Source organism: Strongylocentrotus purpuratus, unplaced genomic scaffold (genome assembly GCF_000002235.5).
Source record: "Strongylocentrotus purpuratus isolate Spur 01 unplaced genomic scaffold, Spur_5.0 spur5_scaffold_12, whole genome shotgun sequence".
Taxonomy (NCBI): domain Eukaryota; kingdom Metazoa; phylum Echinodermata; class Echinoidea; order Camarodonta; family Strongylocentrotidae; genus Strongylocentrotus; species Strongylocentrotus purpuratus.
In genome coordinates this window covers 30143518-30155744 of record NW_022145597.1, presented here as the reverse complement: position 1 = coordinate 30155744, position 12227 = coordinate 30143518, and the positions used below count along the sequence as shown (strand labels likewise).

Below are 12227 nucleotides of genomic sequence, written 5' to 3'. Positions count from 1 at the left end.
TAACAACATGAAATTCATTTTCTCTTTTTTGTTAATTTTCTTTTATTTAAAAAAAAATGTGGTCAAATTCTTGATATCAACAGGGTTTATGAAGACAAATTCCTGATGGCATTTGAAATTCCAAAATCATTATCCAACCTATTTCCTGTTGAAAATGCTTTCATAGTTAATCATCCTTGTGGTACACTGTTTGGAGATAAAATATTGGACAACGATCACTGAGTATTGTAGGATCACGTATGTGTCCAATATGTTCTTTTGAACCAAAGTCATGACCCCGTACCAAAACTTTGTATTATGTTTAAGAGAACTTACCTGAAGGACTGAGAAACAGAGGGTGATGAAGAAGATGAGGGGGCGATTCCCTGATGAACACTTGGTAGCTATTAGCTGAAACTGCTCCATAGCGGATACACGTACAGACCTGTTGACATTGAAACAGAAAATAATAGAGTTATATCAAGATTACAGAGGGATTAGAATACTTAAAGTGTGTATTTTAATCTCCCATTTACCTGTCACGTTTTATACCTACTTTTTTACACCGCCCTTGTTTTAAAGATGAAGTTGAGTAATGGTCAAAAGGTTGCCAAAAACCTGTCTACAGATTATGGGGAAGGGTTAATTATGTAATTTGAGTATTGCAAGGTTTCCACATCATCAAAGTGTTAACAAATTTAGTAAAAAATTTGTTGACAATCACTTACAATGAAAAGGACTGCATACAAATATGGGTTCAAGGGACTACAAACACATCTGACATAAAATTTTAGTCCACAGTTTAAAGTATGATTTTATTATATTTGGGATACAAGGGCATTGCAAGAGGAATTATAGTCATGTTACATAGCTACTATATCTTTCTACTTAGGAATTGATAAAAAGGACCAAAAGCACACAAAATATCCATCACCTTGACTAGGACTCCAACTTCTCTGTCATACTGAGCTTGTTTCAGCTAGAAGTAGCAGATCCTTCATACAACATTGCTAGGCCTTGTCCTTACTGAGTGTAAATAATGCCTGCATGAAACCTGCATAGAATAACTACCTATCTATAAAAGACATTCACTACCGTAAGAGGAATCGACTATTATAATACTGACCTTGTCTTAGCTAGAAGTAAAAGATCTATGATGCAACATTGCCAGGCCTTGTCCTTGTTGAGAGCGTCCAATGCTTGAGGGCAGAGAGCCAGACATACCGTCAACACCTCCAGTGCTTCCCTACACAACGCTGCGTCATCTCCATCTGCTTCACCACTATCAGCCTGCACAGCACACATAGCAAATATTGATTTATATAGAATATATTTATTTACTTGCTACAATTCATAATTGTAATTCTCAGGGGTGATAGTGAGCACTAAAAAAAAAAAAAAAAAAAAAAAAAAAATTTAATTCTTCCTCAACCACCCCCCCCCCAAAAAAAATGGAATCAGGAAGAAAAAAAAATCCAACATCCCCCCCCCCCCTGCAAGTAAGAAAATAGGGAAGGAATTAAAAAAAAAACTAGATGGAACTTCAACTGCGCGCAGTCGAAATGATGCCTCCGTCATAGAGCAATTTTACAAACAAAAACAGAAGAAATTTTTCAAATTCAAGTTCAATTGTAATCCATTAACAGTTTCTCAGAATATCGTGATTACAAGCAATTTCTCATATACATATATGACCCTTTGATCTTTGACCTCATGACCCTAACATCTACTCAGTTCATTGGCTCTACAAGATGTCCCGAGTTAAATAGTAATCCATTTGTCAGTTCTAATGAGAATGCGTTCACGAGCTATTTTTGCATACATAATGAGCCGCATGACCTTTGACCTTGACCTTATGACCCCAAAATCTAATCAGTTCATCGGCTCTGCAAGTAACATACATGACCTAATTTTGGCAGGAATCCATCAATCGGTTCTTCAGATAACGCGATCACGAGCTGTTTTTGCATACATAATGAGCCCTGTGACCTTTGACCTTTGAACTCGTGACCCCAAAATCTAATCAGTTCATCGGCTCTGCAAGATACATACATGACCAAAGTTTGGCAGGAATCCATCAATCGGTTCTTCAGATAACGCGATCACGAGCTGTTTTTGCATACATAATGAGCCCTGTGACCTTTGACCTTTGAACTCGTGACCCCAAAATCTAATCAGTTCATCGGCTCTGCAAGATACATACATGACCAAAGTTTGGCAGGAATCCATCAATCGGTTCTTCAGATAACGCGATCACGAGCTGTTTTTGCATACATAATGAGCCCTGTGACCTTTGACCTTTGAACTCGTGACCCCAAAATCTAATCAGTTCATCGGCTCTGCAAGATACATACATGACCAAAGTTTGGCAGGAATCCATCAATCGGTTCTTCAGATAACGCGATCACGAGAACGGGACGTACGGACGGACGGACGTACGGACGTACGGACGTACGGACGTACGGACGGACGGACGGACGGACGGACAACCCGAAAACATAATGCCTCCGGCTACTTCGTAACGGAGGCATAAAAAAATCTGGATATTCGGGGAAACCGATTTTAATCAGGTAATTATCAAGCCTGAATTCTCTTGGAAGAATATCTCCCCTCATATCAATCATAAGTGTCTCTTTCATTCTCCTCCCTCCGTTTAAATGTCTCTTGTTCTCACTCTCTCTCTCTCTCTCTCTCTCTCTCTTGCTCTCACTCTCCCCCTCTCCTCCTCTCCCATTGTATTGTTATGACTTTTATTTCATCCATCCACCATAAGTTCAATCCTAAACTTTCTTCCACAAGCAAAGTTTGATATCAGACCCAGTGCCCTTGAATGTGAAATGAACATAACTGCAAAGAGGGATGAATGGAACCACAAGTTAAAGCTACTCTAAATCTTAACACAGTACAGTGAGAAAAAAATACAAGGGGGCTCAGGGCGAAAGAGCCCCCAAAATGCCCAAAAGAGCCCCCGAAAATATGCATAGAGTTCAATGCAATGCAAATTTTAGAATGATATTTTCATGCAGGCAAGGTTGAAAAGTAGCCCCCGAAGATAAATATTACTTTTTTCCCTGACACAGTATTAATGCCCTTCTTGCTCTCAGCTCACAGAGCTGTTGCTTGTAATGCCAATGGACTTAAGGACAGCAAAAATGAATCTTGAATAAAATGTTTATTTACTAACCTTTTCGAACGATTTGTGAACCTCTTCGTTTGAGCCATGCAGTAGGTGAGAGCATCCGCAGCCTGCCGACCAGGCAATCTTCTTGATAGCTTTCACAACACTTAGGTCTAGGGTATCACTCTTTGACTGCAAAATAGGAAATTAATGTCTGTTTAAAGCAAGGGAAAGTGAAAAATAGACACACCTTTTTTTTTACACAATATCCCCTCCCCATCTCTTCAAGCACAGCTTGTATAAAATGTGCAATTTAAATGTATAAAATGGTTGATGGTGATTCCCCTCAATCCCCCCCCCCCCCCCCCCTTTGAGTAAAAAAAAAAAGGACTCAGGCAAGAAAACAAAATAGCATTTAACAACATTCCCACCTTTGGATTAAGAAAATTGGGAAAAATAGGGAAAATAGGGAAAATCAGGGTAAAATCTGGAAGGAAAAAAAAAAAATATCTGGAAAAAAAATAATAATAATCAGGAAATCGATTTAAATGGGGTAATTATCAGGCCTGATATAGTACTCAGCTCCGAAAGCCGAACTATGGATAGCTTGACAGTAGCTGCCTACATATATATTGATAAAGAAACGCCAAATCACCTCTTCAGCTGCCTGCCTGCCCAGCCTTACAGCGACATTCCTCAGCACACACTCAGCATTAGGGTTAGGGATGTGTTGCATGGCCTGCTGGAGGACTACTGCCTGAGTATGGGTGGTCTGGGAGACGGATGACTGGCTGGGACCACCGGCTGGGTCCGTCTGGCAGGCCTCCGCTACCGCCGTGATGCGGGCATAGGCCAGCGTGGTGAACATGAGCTTACCCACCTTGAGCACCATCAGCAGAGCAGATCTAATGGACGGATGCATGGGCGGACGGGGAAGATGAAAAAAGGATGGCAAGTTATAATATAAAAATGTAGACAAATTTGAAAATGAAGAAGAAATTTTAAAATTGAGAAGGAAATTATTATTCATGAAAGCAAAGGAAAGAGGAAGAAAAAGAAAGAAAAAAAGGGAAAGATAAAGAATGGAGAAATAAAATAAAATGATTAGAGGAAATCAGAAGAAAAAAAGATGGAAAGAAGTAAAGATGAAAATGGAGTAGGAAAGAAAACCATGAAGAAAGTAAGCGGAAAAAGACAGGGAAGAACAAAGAAAAAAGAAAGGAAGAAGAAAAGATAATAAGAATTGAAGAAAAAGAAAAAAAAGCATTTAATTTGTGTTACAAACTATTCTGAGGAACTAATCAACAGACTCTACAAAAAATACTTGTAGTCTCATTCAACAATTGTTTCATTCAATGCTTTCTTTTATACTGTGTAATATTTAAAGGTGTCCAGACCCACTCACCTCCTTGTCTCCATATCAGCATTAGGCAAGAAATTATTCTTTGTCAGCATGTTCATCACCCCAGACACTCCACCGCTCTTCAAGAAATTGTACTAAAAAGAGACGAGGTAGAGATAATAGAATTTAGCCATCAAATATTGGCATGTGTCTCTCAGGGATGCCAGTTAGAATTGATCAGAGGGCCCGAAAATCACCAAGAATGAGCTATTTTGTACACAAAAAAGGCTAAACTATGGTCTGAAATTAACTTGCCAGGGCCTGAATTAAGGCTATTGCCTGAAAACTGGCATCTCTGGTCTCTATATTTACAACTATAAAACCAGAGAATTTTGTGGGAATAAACACAAGTGGTTCAAATTCGAACAAATTTCAGGCCACAAAATTCCTGATTTTTAGTTCATTTTTTCAGTTGATAAAAACTTATTAATACACAAACTCTATTAAAAAAACCCACTACCTGGACTAGGAATATGATTTCAGTGAGACTTTCTTTTAGTTGTGTACCGATAATGCTCTTACAAAGCTATCACTTTTATCAGTCCTCTGTAGGTAACAGCATGTATCATCATCAAGGTATTAAACACCAAAATAAAAAAGATTGCTTTCATTTTGTTTACAAGAAACAGTTATTGACAGCTTATTTTGGGGGTCACAGCTAAAACTATATTCCCTTGGTTATCTCTAGACTTCACTGGACCCCTAACCCTCTTCATTGGATACAGCACAGTACCAAGATTCTTTCAGGGCAATAGTTTTGACTATTTCCCCTGAAGCAGACAATAGTTTTATACTAATGTACCTGGAAATCAAACGCTGGTTCACTGTGCGGCTGTCTGGCTGGCATTAGTAATGAGTACACAACCTGGGAATCGAATTGGACAGGGAGACAGAAAAAAACAAAGTCACAATTAACTTAAATGCAGTGTTAAATGCAGATTGTTTACACATGACATTAACAAAGCGGATTCTTTTTCTTTGTCTAATTATAAACACATAACTTACTAGACGTAAGACCTTTGTTGCGTGCAGATATTTTTTTCAAATCATCACTTGCCATTTAATTACATGTAAAAGATAACAAAATGCTGCGATTTCCGTCATAATACCTGAACATGCATTTCAGAGTAAAAAATAAAGAGAGATAATGATTTACCTCAAGGTGATAGAGAACCTGAGATGACGACGACCCAAAGAAGAGAGATTCAAGGGAAGGAGAAGCCGACTGATCTCCAAGCTTGGCATTGTTCCTGCAAATCTCTATCAGTTTGTCAACTATAGTCACATCTACAAGAGGACAAAATGGAAGAGAATTAGTAAATTAATCATTATGACGGGTCAACAGACGTCAAATTTGATGAAGTTGACTTATATAGATGTGGCGATGAGCCGTGCTTAATTAATGCAAAGTCATTGTGAATATGCATACTCCACATAAGATGTGTCGATAGCGTCGGTAGCCACTTTTTAGGTCGACAACTTCTGATTTTCAAAGCTTTAGATATAGAGTTTTCAGAGAGCTGATACTCCTCTGATAGACTCTAACATGGCATATAATTGATATTATTGTAATCTATGGCTTATAAGCTTTCCGTTGATATATAATTCATCTATTTCATTTATAACTTCGGTTAGGATCTTTAATTCAAAGAGATAAACTGGAAAGAACTTGAGTACCTGCTGGCATGATTTTGAGTAACGCTCTAGCCCCGTTCCTTAGAGGACTTATGTTGAGATTACAGCCCAAGTCAGACAGATGGAACAGGAACTCTACATAGGTGTGTTGCAAAGACATCAGCTGAAAGAGAACATAAACAGGTTAAAATATACCTCAGCCACACCGCCAAACAGACTTCAGAAATACTCCAAACCTACAGATTCTTGGTCATAGACGTAGTGTCATATTTTTGTTCGGTATGTTGCGCGTTTGTTGTCGATATGACTAAGGTATCAACCTTGACCAACAATCATGCATAAGTTATGTGAGTTCAATTTTATGTTTAAGATATCAATTATTTCTTTAAAAGCAGCAAGGTATAATACTAAAAGAAAACACTCCACCCTTGAGATGGGACATTACATAGATTCCTTACATAGGAAACCATACCTGTAGACTGCATACACATTAGGAAAATTGTGTTATATTGGCCACCTACAAGCCATTTTGATCCATACAGTACCAACCGCATTTTGATGTTAGTTCATCTGACGATTGTATCAATTTGCAGGCCTTTCTAGAGCTCAAATCAGACCAATGATCAAGTGAATTTAAGGTAATTTGTTCTCAATATCCAAACATTTGATAACCTACGGTACAACACATGACCTAATGACTTGGAACTGTCTCGTACAACTGTATCCCTATCAGATACATGAAAACAATGAGGAGCCGCTCAAATGGAACAGTGATAAAGCTGAATATTCCCTCTCAAATAAATCAGGAAATTTCCCAAAAATTATATAAAAACATGAAAATTCCACGTAAGGGGGAGGATTGGGAGAAAAGAGAGAGAGGGAGGAATCCATCAATCATTTCTTGAGATAACGCGATCACGAGAACGGGACGGCAACTCACCACTCCTGGAAGACACTTCTCTGCTTCCACGTTGGGTCCATCATAAGGATGATGCGGTGATCCACCTGAAGAGTCCGATGAACTATCAGGTGACGATGGCATATTGGACCCCATCTGACACAGCTTAGCTGTTATGAGCTGCAAGGAGATAAGACACGTAAGATAGTAAGTATTATTTCATTGCATCTAAAATCATTAGACCTTGGAAATGATGGGGACTACAATAAGATGCAGAGCTTCATCTGAGGAGTCTGATTAACAATCAGGTAACAACAGCATGTTGGGCCTCAGTTTGACAAAGATTAGCTACTAAAGCTGCAAGGAGATAGACATAAAAGATTATTCAATATTTCATTTGCATCTACTGTCATTAGGACCTAGGCCAGGTGCCTGTTTCTCAAAGCCTTTTGTCAATGACAAATGACAAAAATCAGTGACAAATCTGCTGATAACCAATCAGAAGCAAGGATTTCAGTAGCTTATAACAAAACCTCTCATTTGTCACTGATGACAAGTTCTGTGAAATGCCCCCTCCCCCCCCCCCCCCTGGAATGACGAGGTCTACAGTTAGATACAACACCATGAATTACAATCACTAAATTAACTACGACACTCTTCCTCTACATTACACTTCTCCTTCCTGCCTATAACCAGACCTGCCAACCTCTGGAGTTCAAAAACTGTATTCTTTATTCCCAAAAGTTGTATTTTACTGACAAAAGTTGAATTCTCAAAAATAAACACGGACTGTTTCGCGGATCAATGCCTCCTACAGTTCCTACATACAGGAAGAATTTTTGTTATGGATTATTGGATAAATATGCATGATTTCGTCACGACTGTTGAGTTCGATGAACCAATGAACATCCCTAAATTTTAGTTTTTTTGAAAATCGTATTTTATTGAGGGAAATCGTACTGTCGTATTTGCTTCTAAAAATTGTACGAAAATACGACTAAATCGTACTGGTTGGCAGGGTCTGTATAACTAATTTTGTCCATCACTCACTGTTCTGTCTCTGAGAGGAATGTCTCCAACCAGTCGCCTATCTTCAGCAGGGTCTAGAAGCTCCCCATTGATGTACAGGTCTAACCGCGTTGTCGCTAAATTAGCTTTTGCTCTGTGAAATTGACATTAAAAAATAACATATTGTGATGAAACCTGTACATATTATATCTAAAAGCTCCCCATTGATAACAAACCACCTTGTAACGAGATTTGCTTTCGCTCAAAACTCAAGGTAAAAGACACAAAACTATTACAGTAAAACCAGTATATACTATATAAAGACTGTCCAAAGGAGTCAGGGAAAAGTGATCTTCCTAAGCAGGTAGATCTTTAGATAAAGGTTTGTTTAGTACAAGTTTGAAAAAAATGCTGTTCAAAGGAAAAGAAATGTGGTCTTTGTGGGCAGATCAACTTTCTATATAGGAGTTTGCTAAAGCTGTGACTATACTTATATTCGCTCTTTAGGACTGGCATACTGTAGAATAAGCTTGAATCCTTCACGAAATGTAGAGCCCTAAATACTAATGTAAAATCATCTCTTGATTAAATCGTTCAGTGTCATGGGAGGCGAATCCTGTCCAAGAATTTGAACATTGGATATTGTGTTTCGACCATGAATCGCTCAATTTCTCTTCCTGAATCACAAACAGGTACCTTGATAGGACAATTTATTTCAATGGAAAATACTTCATACTGAGTTTAACAATGAAAAAAAGTACTATAAGTAGAATTAATTGTGCATTATATAACAGTTGTTGAAGAACTTGGGGCAACAGAGTAAATATGATTAAATTCCTCCAATACACTGCCCAGCAGTACTCGTGCTAATAATAATAATAATGTTCAGCTTTTATATAGCGCTTAATACATCTCGGACGTCTCTAAGCGCTTTGCAGATATACTATAACCCCGGTCATTGGATTCAGTGCTTGCCCACACACACTGTGTGCACAATCTCCACTCCTTGGGGAGCATTCCAGCTAGGTGTTACTTGACGCTCAAAAACTGTTTGACCAACAATGACGGTCGCATCCTACCGGGTACCCATTTTAACACCTGGGAGGAGAGTAGCAAGTGTAGGCTAATATCTTGCTAAAGGATATTAGTGCCATGTCGGGGTTCGTACCCTCAACCTTCGCATCTCTAGGCAAGCGCCTTCAACCACTCAACCACGACACTCCCACATGTTGAGGGTGCTTACCTGAGAAGGATCTGTCTCCTGACTGAAGCTAAGGATTCATTGGTGTGAGACCAGATATCAATGTCATCAACCTGCCTGCCCTGGTTTGGAAACCTCACATTGAGGGTCACGTGCTTGCCCCTGTGAGCTCTGAATAAACAACAAACAAATAATAATAATAATAATATTCTGGATTTATATAATGCTGAATACATATACGATAAAGCTCGCTACAGATGTATTATTATTACCCAAGTCATCAGATTCAGTCATCTTCAGTACTGAATATTCCCTACTCTTGTGTATTCAAACCATTACAAGCATTTATCACAATAAAGTTGCTCTGTGAATGCTAACTTTTAAATATGTCAGCTAAGGTCACAACTGGCCATGCTCTTCTCTGCAACAAGTCCACAGCTGGGCCCTGTTTCATGAAACTTGATATTAATAACAAGTTACAAGCTACTGATATAAGCTACTGAAATCAAGGCATCTGATTGGCGGAGAGCAAATTTGTCATAGAAATTTAGCATTTGTTATAGATAACAAGTTTTATGAAACAGGTCCCAGTTGTGACCTTGGTTTTAATTACTTCATTACAGAGATATTAATTTTTGAGGTGGACTTTACTTTATAACTTTTGAGATGCCTTGCCGAAGGACTGACTCACCTTGCCATTGGTAGAATGGTTCTCTCTTCTGTGAAGTCCAGGTCATATTCACTAATATACTCCTTCAAGATTGTCAGAATTCTTGTCATTCTAGTTGCTTCATGCTGCACCTGATGTCAAGATTTATTGTAAAGGAAGGATCAGTATACAGCTACTTATTTCAGTGGAAACAAACATGTTGGAGAGAAATGTATATGTTGAAAATATCAAGTTCAAGTTCAAGTTCAAATTATCGATACTTGTAATATGTCATATATATGTGTATCGCAATACCATGTTACACAATGAATGACCGTTGTTGATAATAATAATAATAATAAGACTATATAGCAATGATAATAATGCAATACATTATCACCACTTACAATATTCACAAATGTATCATGGACATGAATGTGTCCTGTTTTTCAGTATTCATGTACATATCTATAAACCCGAGATGATAATTGCCTTTATGAAGAAGTCTGGGGCTAAAACAGATTTCATTATAGTATGGTCACCCCTCATCAACAAACCTGTCAATATTGTAACCAAAAACAGATGAAAATTATTTCATAGTGAAATTAATATTACTACAGCTTATTGACTGACCTTATCTGCACATTCCTTGTCTGTCTCCAGTATTCTGAGTGTGTCATACATAGCTTTCAGTCTGTCCATACAAGACTGGATAAAATCTTCATGTATATCACTCTGAAAGATAACAAAGATCAAGATTTGAGTACATTGTCCAGAGTCAAGGGTGATATAATATATGATTGAAAAATGCACAGCGAATATAGATATATTGAACCGCAAAGTATCACAAGTTAATCCAAATGCTATGAATTACATATAAAACCCAAGCAGAAAGAGCAACCAAAATCCAAGAAATGTTTCTGTTGTAGTACACTGTGCAGTTCATTAATAAAAACATTTTAATTGAAAATTAGCAATGAAGTCTCTAAATTGACAATACAGGATGGAATCTATAATCACTAGTTTGATGTACAAATTGGCAATTTTTATTAATTTGTTGCATTTTTGTAAATTCCATTCACAGTTTTCAATTCAATTTACATTTTGGTTGGTTTTAAAGAATGTAAGATGAGAATAATTGGTGCCAATAATGCAAAGTTGAGTCATTTAGACCTTTAAAAAATGATGCACCACTAGCTAGACAAAGTAAAAAAAAATATTGAGATCTTGGGAAATACCTGACTGGCCTGCAGTTTTGGTCCAAGATTGGTGTAGGTCTCCTTGAGTAGTTCTATGGCTTTGAGCGCTATCTCATCCCCTGAACAGAGGACCACCCTCCATAAGTAGTCCAGACCTATGAGCTCCAGATCATCCATGAGGAAGGCTCGTCTCTTAGGGACCAGCTTGCCCTCCTTGGAGTTCACCGCTTTGAAGAAGCGGTCAAAGCATCTAAAAGAGCGGAGAGTGAACAAAAACAAGTTTATAAGGGGACATCTTAAAGGATGTATTGAAAGGAAGAGTGGAAGAAGGTAGACCGAGAGGGAGACCCAGAATTAACTGGGAAGAAAATTTCAAGAACTGGAGAGGACTAAAACTGCAAGAGTGCACCAGAATGGCAGAAGATAGAGTGAAATGGAGAGATGTTGCAATCAACCTCCGAACCAGGAGAAGATACTTAGAAAGCTAGAAGGGAACACATCACCTTAATCTGGCAAGACATAGGTGAACAGTGAAGGATTATTAATCCCCCCCCCCTCCCCTCCTAAATGATGAAAATAATACAGAAACATTTAGAGGATTTGATGACAACGTGAAATCCATGACACCAGTATATTTTCAATCAAAATTTCTTTATATCCAAGAGGGATTAGCATATGAATATATGAGATATCTCCATGCTACTTCTTTCTCAATTTTTATAACTAGTAATGTTAGAGGTAGTTTGAGTGAAGAGAATTTGACTTACTTGATACCGTTCTCTGTTAGCAGTGCAGGGTCGAGTTGAAGGATGTTGTCTTCAAAGAAATCACGGTTTATCTCAGGATCAAGGTCAGGCTCTTCACCCATCAACTGAATAATAAACACAAAATCAAACAACAAAGTACACATAAAAACAAACAAAATTCATAAATAAATGTTCACATAACAGGGCATAAACTTAGAAGTAGTGCATTATGCCTTTAACTTCCAGGTTATCAGACACACTGAAGGACCGGGGCAATGCTATCTGGAAAGCGAGGTTATTTCAAATTAAGCGCTATAAAATCAAGATTACTATTATCATTATTGAAAGTGTTCTTGTGATAAGCAGTATAATGGTGGGATGATGGAGACATG

General features: G+C 38.0%; 1 protein-coding gene across 4 annotated transcripts in view; it reads right to left on the bottom strand.

Moving 5' to 3' along the window:
* Nucleotides 1-12227, bottom strand: part of LOC586751 (probable ubiquitin carboxyl-terminal hydrolase FAF-X) — a 71036-nt gene that overhangs the window by 28803 nt on the left and 30006 nt on the right. For 3 of the 4 annotated variants that reach the window (XM_030982374.1, XM_030982378.1, XM_030982375.1), the window contains exons 21-35: nt 11857-11960; nt 11129-11339; nt 10524-10625; nt 9933-10042; nt 9284-9412; nt 8083-8194; nt 7075-7212; nt 6177-6297; nt 5656-5786; nt 5302-5364; nt 4503-4594; nt 3753-4002; nt 3164-3289; nt 1106-1269; nt 316-424 (exon numbers count right to left, since the gene is read on the bottom strand). In XM_030982374.1, coding sequence (XP_030838234.1) covers nt 316-424; nt 1106-1269; nt 3164-3289; nt 3753-4002; nt 4503-4594; nt 5302-5364; nt 5656-5786; nt 6177-6297; nt 7075-7212; nt 8083-8194; nt 9284-9412; nt 9933-10042; nt 10524-10625; nt 11129-11339; nt 11857-11960 — 1962 coding nt within the window. The remainder of the gene's footprint in view (nt 1-315; nt 425-1105; nt 1270-3163; nt 3290-3752; nt 4003-4502; nt 4595-5301; nt 5365-5655; nt 5787-6176; nt 6298-7074; nt 7213-8082; nt 8195-9283; nt 9413-9932; nt 10043-10523; nt 10626-11128; nt 11340-11856; nt 11961-12227) is intronic. The other variant, XM_030982376.1, reaches the window with a different exon arrangement.